The sequence below is a fragment of the Oncorhynchus gorbuscha genome, linkage group LG05 (assembly GCF_021184085.1).
Source record: "Oncorhynchus gorbuscha isolate QuinsamMale2020 ecotype Even-year linkage group LG05, OgorEven_v1.0, whole genome shotgun sequence".
Classification (NCBI taxonomy): domain Eukaryota; kingdom Metazoa; phylum Chordata; class Actinopteri; order Salmoniformes; family Salmonidae; genus Oncorhynchus; species Oncorhynchus gorbuscha.
The window spans coordinates 57,114,669-57,135,754 of record NC_060177.1 but is presented as its reverse complement, the minus strand read 5'-3'; the positions used below and the strand labels follow the sequence as shown (position 1 = coordinate 57,135,754).

Here is a 21,086-nt window from a genome sequence, read left to right as displayed (position 1 = left end):
CAGTTGATAAGAACTGGAGAACCAGAGCCATCTAGTGGATATGATGTATTACTGGGGCATGAACCCACTGTAGCCTACTACATATTTTCAGGATACAATGAGGTGAATCTTATTCTTTTTTTTTACTAGATACCATAAGAAAACAGAAAACATTTTATCACACATTTCCAGTATGGCCTACTGTACAGTACGTGCCTTGGTATGCAGCCCACCTCCAGTTAAATATGCACATTGTGATTTATTTCATTAATTCTCGCAGCCAACAAGAATGAATTAGGCAAAATGCAAAGTTATATGTAGACAATCCTTAAAAAACACAAGATACTACATCCGCTCACTGCTCTCTGACTGCAACCAATACTAAACCAAATGCTTTGCACTGTTACCCTTACCCTAGCCCAGGGGTGACAAGGGGAGGATACTGGCCTGAAAACTACCTACCTACCATCCTGCCAGAGAAACCTAAACCGATACCTCCACTGACGACCCCGATCATGTATTGAGGGTGAAGGCCAATAGAGGGGCTGCTGCCACACACAACATCTAAACATTATTTTGGAACAGTGCCTTTCCCAGGTGTGCAGGTTTTGGGTCCAGCACAGCACCATAACATTTTCCTGCCTACCCGAAACTCCTTGCTTCAGCCAGCAGCTATGCCACACCCATGGACGTTAGTTTCATCTCCGCAATGAGCCTGGATCGGAGTACCTCCCCAACGATTTCTAGAACGCAAACACATTCTAATCGTTCTGATTGGTCCCAGAAACCGATGGGGTTGGCCAGAGCCATGAGACACGTGGATAAAGCAGCGTTTTGAAAATGTGTCATTGGCTTTGATACTCTGATTGGTTAGAGATGATCCAATCAATGATGACTTTGTTTAGTACAACACCACATTTTAAAGTCAATACAAATGACTTCAATTAAGTATGTAGCGAACATAGAGCAGCAGAAGAATTCAGTTTGTCGTCAAGCCCTTGACAGGTTGACATTAGTTGAATCGAGTGTGTTGCTGTGCTAATTATTGAGATTGAATGCACATTTTTTAGGTAATCTCTGAGGTCATGTTTGTAATTACAAATCTGCTGATGGAATTACGGAGAGTTCTCATGAGAGCTGTTACGTGGATTGGAGACCACTGCTGGTATGGACTGGAATCAAGAATGGACAAGTCTTGTTACTCCCTCTGCCTCTCAATAGTAGAAATTAATGTGTGGGCCTGTACAAACTATGGGCTACTTTCTCAGACAGAGATGAATCTATTGAGAACAATTTGATCCAGGACCAGGGTTAATCTGGGTCCAGGATGCATTGGGATTAATTGACTTTGGTCGGCCACTTTGGCAGAAAAAAAAGACCAACCAAAAGGGAGTTGCCTACGTGATCATAGAGTTGTAAGGGGATGGAGATGCTGACTGTGCCACAACTCATAAGGATTGTTCCCAAACCGTCCCTTTGGGGCCCTTTCAGTAATCTGTTCTCAGTGGTTTGGAGCAGAGCGTATATTTACAAAACACTATTAAAGGCTTTGGCTTGGGAGTGCTATGATGAAACTCTTTCACATGCTAAAAACAGAACAGACCCTGGCCCTTCAGGATCCTGTTACACTTAGGGCCACTGGCTAACAGGAGGACTGCGATGAAGCCCCCGAGAAACTGATAGCCGAGCATCTTCTTCATTGACCTGTAACTCCAGAAATAATTATTTAAACTGGTAAACACTCTAAATAGGCCTATTCAATAATGACTTCCATACAGTAACTAATCTCCACTAGAGCCATATACAGTATACAGTTAGGATCACCACTTTATTTTAAGAATGTGAAATGTCAGAATAATAGGAGAAAGAATGATTTATTTCAGCATTTATTTCTGTCATCACATTCCCAGTGGGTCAGAAGTTTATATACACTCAATTAGTATTTGGTAGCATTGCCTTTCAATTGTTTAACTTGGGTCAAACGTTTTGGGTAACCTTCCACAAGCTTCCCGCAATAAGTTGGGTGAATTTTGGCCCAAATCTCCTGACAGAGCTGGTGTAACTGAGTCAGGTTTGTAAGGCCTCCTTGCTCGCACATGCTTTTTCAGTTCGGCCCATAAATTCAGTTCGGCCCACCAACTTCATGAGGAATACATTTAAACATGTTCCCATGTATGCTGAGCCCTGTCTCTTCGGTCTAACTCATCCCATCCTTAACCCAATTGAGATGGTTTGGGATGAGTTAGACCGCAGAGACAGGGCTCGGCATACATGGGAACATGTTTAAATGCATTCCTCATGAAGCTGGTTGAGAGAATGTCAAGAGTGTGCAAAGCTGTCATCAAGGCAAAGGGTGGCTACTTTCAAGAATCTCAAATATAAAATATATTTGGACTGGTTTGACACTGTTTTTGGTTACTCCATGATTCCATATGTGTTATTTCATAGTTTTGATGTCTTCACTATTCTACAACGTAGAAAATAGTACGAATAAAGGAAAACCCTTAAATGAGTAGGTGTGTCCAAACTTTTGACTGGTACTGTATATATATTATACACACACAGTGCCTTTGGAAAGTTTTCAGACCCCTTTACTTTTTCAACCTTGTTACATTACAGCCTTATTCTAAAAGTGTTTAAATAGTTTTTTTCCTCCTCATCAATCAACACAGAAATACTCCATAATGACAAAGCATGGTTTGTATTAAAATGTATTGAAAATAAAAATCTGAAATAACTTATTTACATATGTAAATGTATATTTACACTGTATACCCATCTAGTTATGGTCAGATTATTTTGTGACCACTGATCTTAAAGGAATGGATATGTACAGCATACCCAACTGGTGCACCAAAATGCACTTTCCTCTATCCAGTCTATATCATCAGTAGTCACAGACCAAAAGGAGATAACTAAAAATGTATATATTTTATTGGGACAGAGTCACAGGGAGAAGGTAGGATGGCAAAGGATCGAGAAGGTAGGATGTGTAGGATCGAATGAGTTTACCATTCCTCCGTGTCAGGCAGCCGCTTGTCAGTCCAGTCATTGCTGATGAAACTAAAGCTTATTTTGTTTCCCATTCGGGGTGAACGTCAGGACATGCTTTTAAAGTGGGTAAGGCTGGAAGCAACGGCCTCTAGTTGCTACTGTGGAGAGCTCGACTCTAGATGATAAGAGGCCTATAAAAGACATTTGGATGAATGGATTCAAGTCCAAGAGCAGTAATCACTAAATAACAGGTATAGTCATCCCTTTATTAATTAACTGATTGAGCTGACACTCATAAGACTGTAGACATAGTTGAGTGCAATAAGACACATTCACAAAAAGGTCAGAATGGAGAATGTCCAGAAAATGAGTGGGTATAACAGAAAGCTGCCATTGTGAAGGAATGTTCAGGTTTCGGAAATAGTTGTGTTGTGCTTTACAAAGAGATTCCTACAGAGATAAAGAGAAAACGTAAACAAAAATCAATCTTAAGTCCATCTGAATATTGCTCAAAGAAAATAATGGATCGAATGTGTAATACCATAAGCACACTAGATAGATGTGTGTGCATATGTAAAACAAACTTTGGTTATACATTTATACATTCTACCCAGAATTGTATATTCAATACCAGCAGCCTTTGATCAAGTTCAGGCATTGCCATAAACCACAACAAACAGGATCTAAGACTCTCTGGCGAAAGATGCATTACTTGCAGACACTGCCTGCCCTCCAGGACATCTGCAGCACCCTGTGTCACAGGAAGGCCAAGAAGATCATCAAGGACCTCACCTGCCCGAGCCACGGCCTGTTCATCGCGCTACCATCTTGAAGGTGGAGATGGGGCCTCACCAGTGGCGCAGCAGTCTAAGGCACTGCAGTGCTTGAGGCATCACCACAGATCTGAGTTCGATCCCAGGCTGTGTCGCAGCCGACAGCAACCTGGAGACACATGAGGCGATGCACAATTGGCCAAGCGTTGTCCGAGTAAGGGAAGGTTTTGGCTGGCCGGGATGTCCTCGTCCCATGGCGCTCTAGCGACTCCTGTGGCGGGCCAGGCATGCCGACATGGTCTCCAGTTGAATGGTGTTTCCTCTGACACATTGGTGCGGCTGGCTTCCAGTTAAGCGAGCAGTGTGTCAATAAGCAGTGCGGCTTGGAAGGGTTGTGATTCGGAGGACGCATGGCTCTCGAACTTTGCCTCTCCCGAGTCCATACGGGGGTTGCAGTGATGGGACAAGACTATAACTACTATTTGAATATCCCAAAATTGGGGAGAAAAAGGGAGAAAAAAAAGATGGAGATAGTATAGCTGCTTCAAAACAGTTGAAAAACAGCTTCCATCTCCAGGCCATCAGACTGTTAAACTAGTTGGCCCTGAACCTTCGAGAATATTGCCCCATGTAAATAGAGTCATTGAAAAGTGGTCACTTTAATAATACTGCATTTTAGTCATTTAACACTGGTCACTTTAATAATGTTTACATACTGTTTTTACACTTTATATGTATATACTTTATACTGTATTCTAGTCATGCCTCATCCATTATAACTACTGCTGTACACACCTTTCCTATTCATATACTGTCCATACTGTCCTTACACACCATTATATGTATATATATTTACATACTTCAGTGGAGGCTGCTGAGGGGAGGACAGCTCATAATGTGGTCCTTCTGTAGCTCAGTGGTCCTTCTGTAGCTCAGTTGGTAGAGCATGGTGCTTGTAACGCCAGGGTAGTGGGTTCGATCCCCGGGACCACCCATACGTAGAATGTATGCACACATGACTGTAAGTCGCTTTGGATAAAAGCGTCTGCTAAATGGCATATATTATTATTATTATTATATTTTATTGGCTGGAATGGAGTGAATGGAATGATATCAAACATAAACATAACCATGTTTTTTTTCATACCATTCACTCTATTCCAGCCATTCTCATGAGCTGTCCTCCCCTCAGCAGCCTCCACTGATATACACTTTAAATATAGTGCATTCGGAAAGTTCAGACCCCTTGATTTGTTAAACATTGTTACGTTACATCCTTATCCTAAAATTGATTAAATGTTTTATTAATCAATCTACACACAATATCCCATAATAACAAAGCAAAAAAGATATTTTTAAGACATTTGCTAAAGTTTCTAAACAAGGAAATAACACTTCTACGTAAGTATTCAGACCATTTACTCATTTACTCAGTTGAAGCACGTTTGGCAGCGATTACAGCAAGTCTTCTTGGGTATGATGTTACAAGCTTGACACATCTGTGTTTGGGGAGTTTCTCCCATTCTTCTCTGCAGAACCTCTCAAGCTCTGTCAGGTTGGATGGGGAGCGTTGCGGCACAGCTATTTTCAGCTCTTTCCAGAGATGTTCGATAGGGTTCAAGCCGGGCTCTGGCTGGGCCACTCAAGGACTTGTTCGTAGGGATGGTGCCTGGGTTCCTCCAGACGTGACACTTGGCATACAGGCCAAAATGTTCCATCTTGGTTTCATCAGAGCAGAGATTCTTGTTTCTCATGGTCTGAGAGTCCTTAAGGTGCCTTTTGGCATACTCCAAGCTGGCTGTCATATGCCTTTAACTGAGTAGTGGCCTCCGTCTGGCCACTCTACCATAAAGGCCTGATTGGTAGAGGGCTGCAGAGATGGTTGGCCTTCTGGAAGCTTCTCCAATCTCCACAGAGGAACTTTGAAAGGGTGACCATTGGATTGTTGGTCACCTCCCTGACCAAGGCCCTTCTCCACAAGTGCTCAGTTTGGCCAGGCAGCCAGCTCTAGGAAGTCTCAGTGTTTCAAAACTTCTTCCATTTAAGAATGATGGAGGCCACTGTTTTCCTGGGGACCTTCAATGCTGCAGACATTTTTTGGTAACCTTCTCCAGATCTGTGCCTCGACACTATCCTGTCTAGGAGCTCTACAGACAATCCTTCAATCTCATGGCTTGGTTTTTGCTCTGAAATGCACTGCCAACTGTGAGACTTTATATAGACAGTTGTGTACCTTTCCAAATAATGTCCAATCAATTGAATTTACCACAGGTGGACTCCAATCAAGTTGTATAAACATCAAGGAAGATAAATGGAAACCATATACACCTGAGCTCAATTTCGAGTCTCATAGCAAAGGGTCTGAATACTTACGTAAATAAGGTATTTGTTTAAATAAATAAAAATCTTAAATTCTAAAAAAAACTGTTTTTGCTTCGTCATTATGGGGTATTGTGTGTAGATTGATGAGGGGGGACAATGATTTAATACATTTTTGATTAAGGCTGTAACGTAACAAAATGTGGAAAAAGTAAAGGGGTCTGAATACTTTCACAAATGCACTGTACGTACATATTTAGATTCCGGTTTCTGACATTTCTTAATTATGTGTGTATTAATATTATTGCTAGGCATTACCGCACTGTTGGAGCAAGAAACACAAGCATTTCGCTGCACCTGCAATAACATCTCCAAATATGTGTACGCGACCAATAAACTTTGATTTGGATATGAGAAAAGTTGAAAGTTACATTCATGTCTTGCACACTGTTACAAGATTATGTGTGTGTGTGTGTGTGTTGGAAACAGAGAGAAATTGAGAGCGCTATTAATTTCTGGGTTGTAGACATAATTCCAGAAGTCAATGTGCTGCCCTGAATGGAGTACTGCTATTAACTGCTGCTAATAGATTTTGAAAACATTACATTGGACTAGGATGAGTCTACTCTCTGTTTACACCGTTAAATTTGGAATTAAATACAAAACAGACTTGTTTCTACTGTACAGTACGTACAAATGATACATGCAAATTAACTTCTATATATACACTGTTGTGTATATTGTATACAAAGGTGCTTGATATAAATGCATTTACATTGTGGTAAGATACGCATTAATTGACAAGTATTATAAATAAATACAAATCTTATCCTTATTGGGTTAAACATACTCAAACACACACCCATAATTACACAAATATTGTATATACAGTGGGGAGAACAAGTATTTGATACACTGCCAATTTTGCAGGTTTTCCTACTTATAAAGCATGCCGAGGTCTGTAAATTTGATCATAGGTACACTAACTGTGAGAGAAAATCAGAAAATCACATTGTATGATCTGTAAGTAATAATAATAATAATAGTAATAATAATAATAAGTAAGTGCCATTCAGAGGTTAATTGGGCAAGACAAAATATTTAAGTGCCTTTGAACAGGGTATGGTAGTAGGTGCCAGGCACACTGGTTTGTGTCAAGAACTGCAAACCTGCTGAGGTTTTCACGCTAAACAGTTTCTCGTGTGTATCAAGATTGGTCCACCACCCAAAGAACATCCAGCTAATTTGACAACAGTGGGAAGCATTGGAGTCAATATGGGCCAGCATCCATGTGGAATGCTTTATACAACTTGTAGAGTCCATGCCCTGACGAACTGAGGCTGTTCTGAAGGCAAAAGGGGAGGGTGCAACTCAATATTAGGAAGGTGTTCTTAATGTTTGGTATACTCAGTGTATATCACATGAATATTGCAGTGTTGTGCCAATCCATTTCCACTATTTCCAAGTAGATTTGAAGCTAAAGTCAAGTATTGCAACATATTGGGAAATAATTCCAACTCTGATGATGTATTGCTTCTTCTTGGATTGATGTCTGCTCAGAGATGGGTCCCGATTTTCCGACCCAGTGTACAATTGCAACATATTTGTAGTTGAAAAGTTGCTAATTAACAAAAACGCTAAAGTTGATTGTGATGAGATTTGAAAAATAATTGCAACCTTCGGGTTACTAGACGTTCATACTGGACACATAAAAATGGTATACACAAAGTACATAAAAGCCCACATTGCAAAAATTCTGAAGTATCCCTTTAATAAGGTAATGAGAGCCTGGTCAGACAGGAAACTGGAAGCTAAGTCAAAACTTAGTCATCCCTTGATGGCTCTAGAGAGCAGAGGTCAAATGAGATCCCATGCTGGCTGTTGAGATCAGAAGAGATCCTGAGGACCCAGGTGAATTATAATAGGAGTGGCAATAGGCCGTGGCTGGTAAAAGGCACTGTCAATGTACAGGCCGCCTAAAGAGAGAGGGAGAAAGAAGTGGAGGGAGCAGAGAAACTGTGGTTACAGCCGTGGCCTATAGGAGGCAGTGTTACATAAACGAAAAGGCACATTTTGATAATGATGCGGTTTGATTATGGAAAAATCGTGTGTTTGATTAGGTGAAGAGTGGTAGAGGATTATGGATATGAAAAAGTGGTGACTTGGGTCTAGCTGTGAATTTCAGAATGGTATGCAAGTCAAGTACTGGTACTCAACTGATGAATAATATATGACACATTGTATAATTTCTAAACATATATCTCAAAATAAGTCTCAAACAAATCAAGTAACCAATTAAACTTAAGTATTTAGTTCTTAATCTATAAAAAACATTTGTGGACAATCAATATCTGATGAACAAGATTAATGTCACTATGCATTCAACCATTTTTGTATAAATATATACATCATACAAAACTAAAATAAATCATATATATTTCTAAAGGTTCCCTGTCTGAGTTGTACACATGGGGGTGAACACCGGCCCTAAAATGGGTAGTAGTGGCAGAAAACAGGAGAGGCTAGGGACAATCTCATGACAGGGAACATTACTGAAGGCATCCTTGTAGAAAACCTACAAAGACAATAAACAAATTGTAGTCTATCCATTCAAATGAAACTTAGAACATACAGTACCAGTCAAAAGTATACTCATCTACTCATTCAATGGTTTTTCTTTATTTTCAACATTGTAGAATAATAGAAATAATCAAACCTGTCAAATAACACATATGGGATCATGTACAGTTGAAGTCGGAAGTTTACATACACCTTAGCCAAATACATTTAAACTGTTTTTCTCAATTCCTGACATTTAATCCGAGTAAATATTCCCTGTTTTAGGTCAGTTAGGATCAACACTTTATTTTAAGAATGTGAAATGTCAGAAAAATAGTAGAGAGAATCATATATTTCCGCTTTTATTGCTTTCATCACATTCCCAGTGGGTCAGAAGTTGACATACACTCACTTAGTATTTGGTAGCATTGCCTTTAAATGGCTTAACTTGGGTCAAAAGTTTTGGGTAGCCTTCCACAAGCTTCCCACAATAAGTTGGGTGAATTCTGGCCCATTCCTCCTGACAGAGCTGGTGTAACTGAGTTAGGATTGTCGGCCTCCTTGCTCGCACACGCTTTTTCAGTTCTGCCCACAAATTGTCTATAGGTTTGAGGTCAGGGCTTTGTGATGGCCACTCCAATACCTTGACTATGTTGTCCTTAAGGTCATTGTCCATTTGGAAAACCCATTTGTGACCAAGCATTTCACTTCCTGACTGATGTCTTGAGATTTTGCTTCAATATATCCACATAATTTTCCTCTCTCATGATGCCATCTATTTTGTGAAGTCATCAGTCCCTCCTGCAGCAAAGTACCCCCACAACATGATGCTGCCACCCCCGTGCTTCATGGTTGGGATGGTGTTCCACCCCCCTTTTTCCTCCAAACATAATGATGGTCATTATGGCCAAAAAATTATATTTTTGTTTCATCAGACCAGAGGACATTTCTCCAAAACGTACGATCTTTGTCCCCATGTGCAGTTGCAAACCGTAATCCATTTTTTCTTATGGCGGTTTTGGAGCAGTGGCTTCTTCCTTGCTGAGCGGCCTTTCAGGTTATGTCGATATAGGACTCGTTTTACTGTGGATATAGATACTTTTATACCGGTTTCCTCCAGCATCTTCACAAGGTCCTTTGTTGATGTTCTGGGATTGATATGCAATTTTCGCACCAAAGTACCTTCATCTCTAAGAGACAGAAGGCGTCTCTCCTTCCTGAGCGGTATGACAGCTGGGTTGTCCCTTGGTGTTTATACTTGCGTACTGTTGTTTGTACAGATGAACGTGGTACCTTCAGGCGTTTGGAAATTGCACCAAAGGATGAACCAGACTTGTGGTGGTCTACAAATTAGATTTCTTTTGATTTTCCCATGATGTCAAGCAAAGAGGCACTGAGTTTGAAGGTAGGCCTTGAAATACATCCACAGGTACACCTCCAATTGACTCAAATGATGTCAATTAGCCTATCAGAAGCTTCTAAAGCCATGACATTTTCTGGAATTCTCCAAGCTGTTTAAAGGCACAGTCAATTTAGTGTATGTAAACTTCTGACCCACTGGAATTGTGATACAGTTTATTATAAGTGGAATAATCTGTCTGTAAACAACTGTTGGAAAAATGACTTGTGTCATGCACAAAGTAGATGTCCTATCAGACTTGCCAAAACTATAGGTTTGTTAACAAGAAATGTGTGGAGCGTATGCAAGAACCATAAGTGTATGTAAACTTCTGACTTCAACTGTAGTAACCAGAAAGGTTGCATGAAATAACTGTGTACAACAATGGTGTTTAATGTGATTTTTGAATGACTACCCCATTGCTGTACCCCACATGCACAATTCTCTGTAAAGTCATTTGGGGCGGCAGGTAGCCAAGTGGTTAGAGCGTTGGGCCAGCAACCGAAAGGTTGCTAGATCGAATCGCCGAGTTGACAGAGAGGAAGGAAACTGCTGAGGGATTGCAACATGATACCAATGGTGATTTTAAAACAGCTATTACAGAGTTAAATGGGTGTGATAGGATAAAACTAAGGATGGATCAACAATACTCCACAATACTAACCCAAATGACAGAGTAAAAAGGAAGCCTGTACAGAACAATACTGCAAAGAATGGGACAAAGAAATGAACTTTTTGTCCTTTTTATTTATTTATTTTATTTAACCTTTATTTAACCAGGTAGGGTAGTTGAGAACAAGTTCTCATTTACAACTGTGACCTGGCCAAGATAAAGCAAAGCAGTGTGACACAGACAACAACACAGGGCCTGGGTTTACTTCCACATCACCCGAGGAACAGAGAAGGAGTAGGATGGTGGTACGGCTAAAGGCTATCAAAACTGGACGTCTCGAGCGTTGGGGACAAAGAATAAAAAGGAGCAGATTTCTGGGCGTGGTAGAATAGATTCAGGGCATAATGTGCAGACAGGGTTATGGTGGGGTGCGGGTACAGGGGAGGTAAGCCCAGGCACTTTTTTATTTTTATTTTTATTTTTTCACCTTTATTTAACCAGGTAGGCTAGTTGAGAACAAGTTCTCATTTGCAACTGCGACCTGGCCAAAATAAAGCATAGCAGTGTGAACAGACAACACAGAGTTACACATGGAGTAAACAATTAACAAGTCAATAACACAGTAGAAAAAGAAAAAAAATGGGCAGTCTATATACAATGTGTGCAAAAGGCATGAGGTAGGCGAATAATACAATTTTGCAGATTAACACTGGAGTGATAAATGATCAGATGGTCATGTACAGGTAGAGACATTGGTGTGCAAAAGAGCAGAAAAGTAAATAAATAAAAAACAGTATAAAAACAGTATGGGGATGAGGTAGGTGAAAATGGGTGGGCTATTTACCAATAGACTATGTACAGCTGCAGCGATCGGTTAGCTGATGTTTGAAGTTGGTGAGGGAGATAAAAGTCTCCAACTTCAGCGATTTTTGCAGTTCGTTCCAGTCACAGGCAGCAGAGTACTGGAACGAAAGGCGGCCAAATGAGGTGTTGGCTTTGGGGATGATCAGTGAGATACACCTGCTGGAGCGCGTGCTACGGATGGGTGTTGCCATCGTGACCAGTGAACTGAGATAAGGTGGAGCTTTACCTAGCATGGACTTGTAGATGACCTGGAGCCAGTGGGTCTGGCAACGAATATGTAGTGAGGGCCAGCCGACTAGAGCATACAAGTCACAGTGGTGGGTGGTATAAGGTGCTTTAGTGACAAAATGGACGGCACTGTGATAGACCAGGAGAAATGGTCCAGGGATTACGGCAGGAATCTGGCGTTGTAGTGGAGAAACAGTCCGATACTGGTAGGCTGGCAAGTATTATCCAGGCTAAAAAGCCCAGGCACTGAGTGATGATAAGAGAGGTTGCATCTCTGGACATGCTGGTTATAATGGGTGAGGTCACCACATGTGTGGGAGGTGGGACAAAGGAGGTATCAGAGGTATGAGTGGAACTAGGGGCTCCATTGTAAACTAAAACAATGATAACTAACCTAAACAACAGTATACAAGGCATATTGACATTTGAGAGAGACATAAAGCGATGCACAAAGCAATCACAGGTGTTGATTGGGAGAGCTAGCCAAGACAACAATGGATAAGACAACAACAGCTAATCAGCTAAAACAACAACAGGTAAAATGGCAATGAATGGGGATAGAGGGTCGGTTAACTACACACAGAGCCCGAGTTCACGGCTGGGGTCGGCAGATAATGGATGATGGAGTATTCGTCGGGCAGACCAGTCATGGTGGTGCGGCGGGGCACTGTATCGACAAAGGATCCAAGCCAGATGGCGAAAGAGGTATTCTAGTTGTAGTTTGCTAGCAGGGAGATGCGCCTGGCTCACGGATAACTGGAGCTAGCTTTGGGGCAGGGGCGTTAGCCACTATAGCCACTTGGTAGCAGCGGTGATCCGGTGCCAAGGTCCAGAGCTTATGGCGAGGATCCGGTGGAGTAGTGGATTCTAGCCGTGTTTGGGTGGAGTCCGGGTGAACAACTGAGTAGGCCGGGAGGTGGGGCATGGCCTGGCTCAGGGCTAGCTTCGGTAGTGGGTCACTCAGTGGCAGGTATCTAGCTGTGAAGATCAGGAGAAATGGTCCAGAGATTACGGCAGGAATCTGGCGTTGTAGTGGAGAAACAGTCCGATACTGGTAGGCTGGCAAGTATTATCCAGGCTAAAAAAAAAGGGCTGGTCTCTGTGCAGAAGGTAAAGGCTGCTAGCCGTTGCTGACAATGACTAAATAGCTTGTAGCTAATTAGCTGGTTAGCCAATGTTCCGTATCACATTGGGTGAAGAAGGTTACCAGTAGGTATAATTGATTTAAAATGGAAAAGAGATTGAAAATAAAATTGAAATATATACAAAAAGGACAAAAATACAAATGTACACGAGAGGGCGAAAAAGACACGTCTGCACTGCTACGCCATCTTGGAGAGAATCCTGAATACAAAGCATTATGTTTAGGGCAAATCCAACTAAACACATCACTGAGTACCACTCTTCATATTTTCAAGCATGGTGGTGGCTGCATCCTCTTATGGGTATGCTTGTCATTGGCAAGGACTAGGGAGTTTGAACACTGAATGTTCCTGAGAAGCCTAGTTACAGTTGACTTAAAATCAGCTTGAAAATCTATGGCATGGCTTGAAAATGGCTGTCTAGCAATGATAAATGACCAACTTGACAGAGCTTGAAGAATCCAGGTTTGCAAAGCTCAGACTTAAGAGACCCCAGGGGGTTGAATACACATTTTACCTCCACTTTGACAGAGTATTTTGTATAGATTGTTGATAAAAAAATGCCAATTACATACATTTAATCCCACTTTGTAATGTAACAAAATGTGAAAAAAAGTCAAGGGGTGTGAATACTTTCTGAAGGCACTCACATTTGACTGTTCGGCATCTGAGCACCCTCGCTAAGAATCAGGAAAGCAGAAAATAGCAAGGTGAGTTGGAAAAGTTAGTGCATGCGGGGCCTCCAGAGAGGCACAGCGGTCTAAGGCACTACAACGCAGTGCTTGAGGCATCACTACAGACCCAGGTTCGATCCCAGGCTGTCTCACAACTGGCTGTGACTGGGAGTTCCATAGGGCGGCCCACAATTGGCCCAGCGTCGTCCGGGTTAGGGGAGAGTTTGGCCGGGGGGGAATACTTTGCTCATCGCGCTCTAGTGACTCCTGGTGGTAGGCCAGGTGCCTGCAGGCTGACTGGTCGTCAGTTAAACTGTGTTTCCTCCAATACATTGGTGCAACTGGCTTCCGGGTTAAGCGGACAGGTGGCTGGGGGCAGTATTGAGTAGCTTGGATGAATAAGGTGACCAGAGTAAACTGCCTGCTCCACAGTCCCAGTTGCTAATATATGCATATTATGAGTATATTTGGATAGAAAACACTCTGAAGTTTCTAAAACTGTTTGCATGATGTCTGTGAGTAATAACATAACTCATATGGAAGGCAAAAACCTGAGACAAAATCCAACCAGGAAGTGGGAAATCTGGGGTTGGTCGATTTTCAACTCATTCCCTATTGAAGATAGTGGGACATTGGTCATGTTGCACTTCCTAAGGCTTCCATTAGATGTCAACCGTCTTTAGAAACTTGTTTGAGGCTTCTACTGTAAAGGAGGGGCTCATAAGGGCTCTTTGAGTCAGTGGCCTGGCAGATTGCCACAAACTCGTGATGCTCGTTCACGTGAGAGGTAGCTCCCGTTCCATTGCTTTTCTGAAGACAAAGGAATTGTCCGGTTGGAACATTATTGAAGATTTATGTTAAAAACATCCTAAAGATTGACTCTATACATTGTTTGACATGTTTCTACGGACTGTAACGGAACTTTTTGACATTTCGTCTGCAACTAGTGAACGCGCTTCGTGACTTTGGATTTTTTTTCAAAACGCGCTAACAAAAGTAGCTATTTTGACATAAATGGACATTCTCGAACAAAACAAACATTTATTATGGAAATGGGATTCCTAGAAGTGCATTATGATGAAGATCATAAAATGTAAGTGAATATTTATAATGCTATTTCTGACTTAGCGGATAGCGGATATAGCGGATCTCTTTTTTGGTTGTTTGGGCTCTGAGAGCTGTACTCAGATTATAGCATGGTTTGCTTTTTCCCTAAAGCTTTTTTGAAATCTGACACAGCGGTTGCATTAAGGAGAAGTGTATCTAAAGTTCCATGCATAAGACTTGTATTTTCATCAACATTTATAATGAGTATTTCTGTAAATTGATGTGGCTCTCTGCAAAATCACCGGATGTTTTGGAAGTACTAAACATAACACGCCAATGTATACTGAGATTGTTTTATATAAATATGAACTTTATCGAACAAAACATATGTATTGTGTAACATGAAGTCCTATGAGTGTTATCTGATGAAGATCATCATCAAAGGTTAGTGATTCATTTTATCTCTATTTCTGAATTTTGTGACTCCTCTCTTTGGCTGGAAAAATGGCTGTGTTTTTCTGTGACTTGGCTCTGACCTAACATAATTGTTTGTGGTGCTTTCTCCGTAAAGCCTATTTGAAATCGGACACTGTGGTGGGATTAACCTCTTGCTCCTACCTGGCACGCAGGCGTCCCATCTAGAGCTCTGGAAATGCAAATGCACTACGCTAAATGCTAATAGTATTAGTTAAAACTCAAACGTTCATTAAAATACACATGCAGGGTATTGAATTAAAGCTACACTCGTTGTGAATCCAGGCAACAGGTCAGATTTTTAAAATGCTTTTCGGCGAAAGCATGAGAAGCTATTATCTGATAGCATGTAACACCCCAAAAGACCCGCAGGGGACGTAAACAAAATAATTAGCATAGTCGTCGCTACACAAACCGCACAAATAAAATATAAAACATTCATTACCTTTGACCATCTTCTTTGTTGGCACTCCTAGATGTCTCACTATTGGGTCTTTTTTTCGATTAAATCGGTCCATATATAGCCTAGATATCGATCTATGAAGACTGTGTGATAAACGGGAAAAAATAGCGTTTCATAAAGTAACGTCATTTTTTTAAATTCAAAAAGTCGACGATAAACTTTCACAAAACACTTCGAAATACTTTTGTAATGCAACTTTAGGTATTATTAAACGTTAATAAGAGATCAAATTGATCACGAGGCGATGTATATTCTTTAGCTGTCCGTCTGGAAAAAATGTCCGTGTAACTCTCAACCAAAATATCCGGTCGGAGACCGGAGGGAATCGATTCCCTTGATTCGGTTTGACCAAGAATGAAAGCTGAATCAAATGACAAGACTCTAGACATCGTGTGGAAGCTGTAGGCACTGAAACCTCGGCCTCATGTAATTCGGTTCACTTTGAACAATTCCTGGAAGTGGCGCAAGGATATTTATTTCCATTTTCAGTGATCAGATTTTCTTGCACTTTTCGTTGAAACGCACGTTCTGTTATAGTCACAGCCGTGATTTAACCAGTTTTATAAACGTCTGAGTGTTTTCTATCCACACATACTAATCATATGCATATACTATATTCCTGGCCTGAGTAGCAGGGCGCTGAAATGTTGCGCGATTTTTAACAGAATGTTCGAAAAAGTAGAGGGTCGACTGAAGAGGTTAACAAGTGTATCTTTAAAATGGTGTGAAATACTTCTATGTTTGAGGAATTTTATTTTTTGGGATTTCTGTTGTTTTGAATTTGGCGCCCTGCACTTTCACTGGCTGTTGTCATATAGATCCCGTTAGCTGGATCTCAGCCCCAAGAAGTTATTTAGAATCGTGGTTTGGCAGGCATATTTCGGAGGAAGGATGACTCGACCTTCGCCTCTCCCGAGCCCATTGGGGAGTTGCAGCGATAAGACAAGATTGCGATTGGAGATCACGAAAATTGGGGAGAAAGATTAGGATAAAATACAAAAAATATATTTTAAGAAACGCATGCATGTGTGACACCGTCTAATAGCTGCTGGCCCTGGCTCTGGTATGAACAATGTGCTTACCATAGGCAGGGAGGGAAGCTGCAGTACCATAACCATATGGAGCTCCATAGCCTGGAAAGAAAGGTCAGAGAACTTTAGCTACAGGAGCAGTGCTTACATAGCGACAACCTAACGAACACACACATTTACCAACACCAAGCCCCAGGTCTTACCTATTGGGAGGTAGCCATGGGTGGGGGGAGCGCTGATGTAGGGTGCTCTATGCATCACTGGCCTTGTTCTAGGCCTGGAATGGGCATGGGCTGGGATAGTCACAGTTGATGACACAGTTCTCTTCACCTGCAAACAAACATACACATTCTTTACGGTTATAGTGTCACCTTTGCATACATTTCCATACTTTTGGACGTATGCTGCACAACTAATAATGATAGGCTCATTTGAATTCTATGCATGGGCTGAAAGTGATCTTTGTCCACCCACCAGTGTGGTTGGTCTCCTCTTCTTGTTGCGAGGGTCTTTGGAGTCAGAGAATAGTCTCTTCAGAGCAGCCAGGGCAGCGCAAGCCTTCGCCGCTTTCTTATTGGGCCCCGAGCCTCGGAACTTCTGTTTATCAACCTCCACCTACAGTACAGTACAGACACTCAATCATTCAAAACTACACTAGAGCCACTTGCCCTGACCTACTGGGCTCAAGTTTAGTTTCTCTTGGTCAGGTCAAAATATTTAAATAAAAGTCAAGCAGGTGCTAGGCTGCTGGGTGTGTGTGCAAGTCTGTGTGTGTGTGTGTGTGTGTGTGAAGCACCGCCACAGAGTTATATTTTACAACGAATGCTGCAGAAGAAGCTAAATCCTTCGTAGGCGACTCTTTTGTCCACACCCACACGGCTGGCGCGCCCCAAATGTCTGGTGCACCGCGCCCGCACACACACAGCTGGCTGGCTGTCTTTGTCTATAATACATCTGTGCTGCATGCGATTGAACAAGTCCCAGGAAGCATGCACTTTTGTTGCCTTCCTTGTTAGAATAAAAGAGATTACTTTAAAAAAGTAACACCTAATCCATTAACCTACTAATTCCTGTATTGATAAATTTAAAATGTGCACATGTTCAATAGCCCAGAAGAAACCAATAAACCGGAGGAAAAATGATTTTAACCTGGTAATAAATGTTTTTTCAATTTTCTCCAGAATCTAATTACATTAATAATAAAACTAGGTCTAAAATATTTCCTTGAAATTTTAATTCAAACAGCATATGAAATTGCCTTTATTAGAGATACTGCACAGCGGCTTGTTCTGGCCGATCCCCTCAAACTTATCAGCAGCACACAGAATCTCTCCATCGATTGGAGGAGTATTAGGCTATTGGCAGCAATATGTCAAGTCTGACTGAAGCCTATTCATTTTTCTTTTATTTAACCTTTATTTAACTAGGCAAGTCTGATAAGAACAAATTCTTATTTACAATGACGGTCTAGCCCAGCTAAACCCTCCCCTAACCCGGAGGACGCTGGGCCAATAGGCTAACAGCAAAAAAATGTGACTGACTTGACCTAGGAAAGTGTCCAGACGACCGTGTGCTGGATGACTAGTAGGCTAGAGTTCTGAAGGACTCATTCTAATCAATCACCTGAATCATTTACGACCCCCCATCAACAGCCAATGGGCCAACAGCAGGACAATAATTCTTGCTTTGTCTGAGATCAAATCTTATTAGTCAAATGCATTGAATACTTACAGTGAAATGCTTACTTACAAGGCCATAACCGACAATGCAGTTTAAAAAATACGAATAAGAAATAAAAGGAACAAGTAATTAAAGAGCAGCAGTAAAATAACAATAGCGTGACTATATACATGAGGTACCAGTACAGAGTGAATGTGCGGGGGAACCAGTTAGTCGAGGTAATATGTACATGTAGGTAGAGTTATTAAAGTGACTATGCATAGATGATAACAACAGAGAGTAGCAGCAGGGTAAAGGGGGGAGGGGCAATGCAAATAGTCTGGGTAGCCACTTGATTAGATGTTCAGGAGTCTTATGGCTTGGGGGTAGAAGATGTTTAGAAGCCTCTTGGACCTAGACTTGGCGCTCCGGTACCGCTTGCCGTGCGGTAGCAGAAAGAACAGTCTATGACTAGGGTGGTTGGAGTCTTTGACAATTTTTAGGGCCTTCCTCTGACACCGCCTGGTATATAGAGGTCCTGGATGGCAGACATGAGTGCTACAGGTCGGTAGTCATTTTGGCAAGTTACCTTAGTGTTCTTGGGCACAGGGACTATGCTGGTCAGCGTGAAACATGTTGGTATTACAGAGGGGTTGAAAATGTCAGTGAAGACACTTGCAAACCAAGGTTTCTGTTCCAAATAAAGTGGGGCAAAAAAGTATTTAGTCAGCCACCAATTGTGCAAGCTCTCCCACTTAAAAAGATGAGCCCTGTAATTTTCATCATAGGTACACTTCAACTATGACAGATAAAATGAGAAAACAAAATCCAGAAAATCACATTGTAGGATTTTTAATGAATTTATTTGCAAATTATGGTGGAAAATTAGTATTTGGTCACAAACAAGCAAGATTTCTGGCTCTCACAGACCTGTAACTTCTTCTTTAAGAGGCTACTCAGTCCTCCACTCGTTACCTGTATTAATGGCACCTGTTTGAACTTGTTATCAGTATGAAAGACACTGGTCCACAACCTCAAACAGTCACATTCCAAACTCCACTATGGCCAAGACCAAAGTGCTGTCAAAGGACACCAGAAACAAAATTGTAGACCTGCACCAGGCTGGGAAGACTGAATCTGCAATAGGTAGGCAGCTTGGTTTGAAGAAATCAACTGTGGGAGCAATTATTAAGAAATGGAAGACATACAAGACCACTGATAATCTCCCTCGATCTGGGGCTCCACGCAAGATCTCACTCGTGGGGTCAAAATGATCACAAGAATGGTGAGCAAAAATACCAGAACCACACGGGGGGACCTAGTGAATGACTGGGACCAAAGTAACAAAGCCTACCATCAGTAACACACTACGCCGCCAGATACTCAAATCCTGCAGTGCCAGACGTGTCCCCCTGCTTAAGCCAGTACATGTCCAGGCCCGTCTGAAGTTTGCTAGAGAGCATTTGGATGATCCAGAAGAAAATTGGGAGAATGTCATATGGTCAGATGAAACCAAAATATAACTTTTTGGTAAAAACTCAACTCGTCGTGTTTGGAGGACAAAGAATGCTGAGTTGCATCCAAAGAACACCATACCTACTGTGAAGCATGGGAGTATAAACATCATGCTTTGGGGCTGTTTTTCTGCAAAGGGACCAGGATGACTGATCCGTGTAAAGGAAAGAATGAATGGGGCCATGTATCGTGAGATTTTGAGTGAAAACCTCCTTCAATCAGCAAGGGCATTGAAGATGAAACGTGGCTGGGTCTTTCAGCATGACAATGATCCCAAACACACCGCCCGGGCAACGAAGGAGTGGCTTCGTAAGAAGCATTTCAAGGTCCTGGAGTGGCCTAGCCAGTCTCCAGATCTCAACCCCATAGAAAATCTTTGGAGGGAGTTGAAAGTCCGTGTTGCCCAGCAACAGCCCCAAAACATCACTGCTCTAGATCTGCATGGAGGAATGGGCCAAAATACCAGCAACAGTGTGTGAAAATCTTGTGAAGACTTACAGAAAACATTTGTCCTCTGTCATTGCCAACAAAGGGTATATAACAAAGTATTGAGATTTTGTTATTGACCACCAAATACTTATTTTCCACCATAATTTGCAAATAAATTCATTAAAAATCCTACAATGTGATTTTCTGGATTTTTTCCCCCTCATTTTGTCTGTCATAGTTGAAGTCTACCTATGATGAAAATTACAGGCCTCTCATCTTTTTAAGTGGGAGAACTTGCACAATTGGTGGCTGACTAAATACTTTTTTGCCCCACTGTATATCAATGATGTTGCTCTTGCTGCGGGCGATTCCCTGATCCACCTCTACGCAGACAACACCATTCTGTATACTTCTGGCCCTTCCTTGAACACTGTGCTATCTAACCTCCAAACAAGCTTCAATGCCATACAACACTCCTTTCGTGGCATCCAACTGCTATTTAACACTAGTAAAACCAAATGCGTGCTTTTCAACCGTTCGCTGCCTGCACCCGCACGCCCGACTAGCATCACCACCCTGGATGGTTCCGACCTAGAATATGTGGATATCTATAAGTACCTAGGTGTCTGGCTAGACTGTAAACTCTCCTTCCAGACTCATATCAAACATCTCCAATCTAAAATCAAATCTAGAGTCGGCTTTCTATTCCACAACAAAGCCTCCTTCACTGACGCCACCAAACGTACCCTAGTAAAACTGACTATCCTACGAATCCTCAACTTCGGCGATGTCATCTACAAAATAGCTTCCAATACTCTACTAAGCAAACTGGATGCGGTTTATCACAGTGCCATCTGTTTTGTTACTAAAGCACCTTATACCACCCACCACTGCGATCTGTATGCTCTAGTTGGATGGCCCTTG

The 21,086-nt window shown here is 41.7% G+C and overlaps 1 protein-coding gene across 2 annotated transcripts in view; it reads right to left on the bottom strand.

Moving 5' to 3' along the window:
* Nucleotides 1–5,930: 5,930 nt before the first annotated feature.
* The window catches only part of LOC124036127 (spermatid perinuclear RNA-binding protein-like), a 60,929-nt gene continuing 45,773 nt past the window's right edge, over nt 5,931–21,086 (bottom strand). The window contains exons 15-18 of one of the 2 annotated variants that reach the window (XM_046350284.1): nt 17,034–17,174; nt 16,763–16,889; nt 16,611–16,661; nt 5,931–8,041 (exon numbers count right to left, since the gene is read on the bottom strand). In XM_046350284.1, the coding sequence (XP_046206240.1) occupies nt 7,953–8,041; nt 16,611–16,661; nt 16,763–16,889; nt 17,034–17,174 (408 nt within the window). In that variant the 3' untranslated portion in view covers nt 5,931–7,952. Of the gene's footprint in view, nt 8,042–12,201; nt 12,707–16,610; nt 16,662–16,762; nt 16,890–17,033; nt 17,175–21,086 lie in introns of those variants that run through there. The other variant, XM_046350283.1, reaches the window with a different exon arrangement.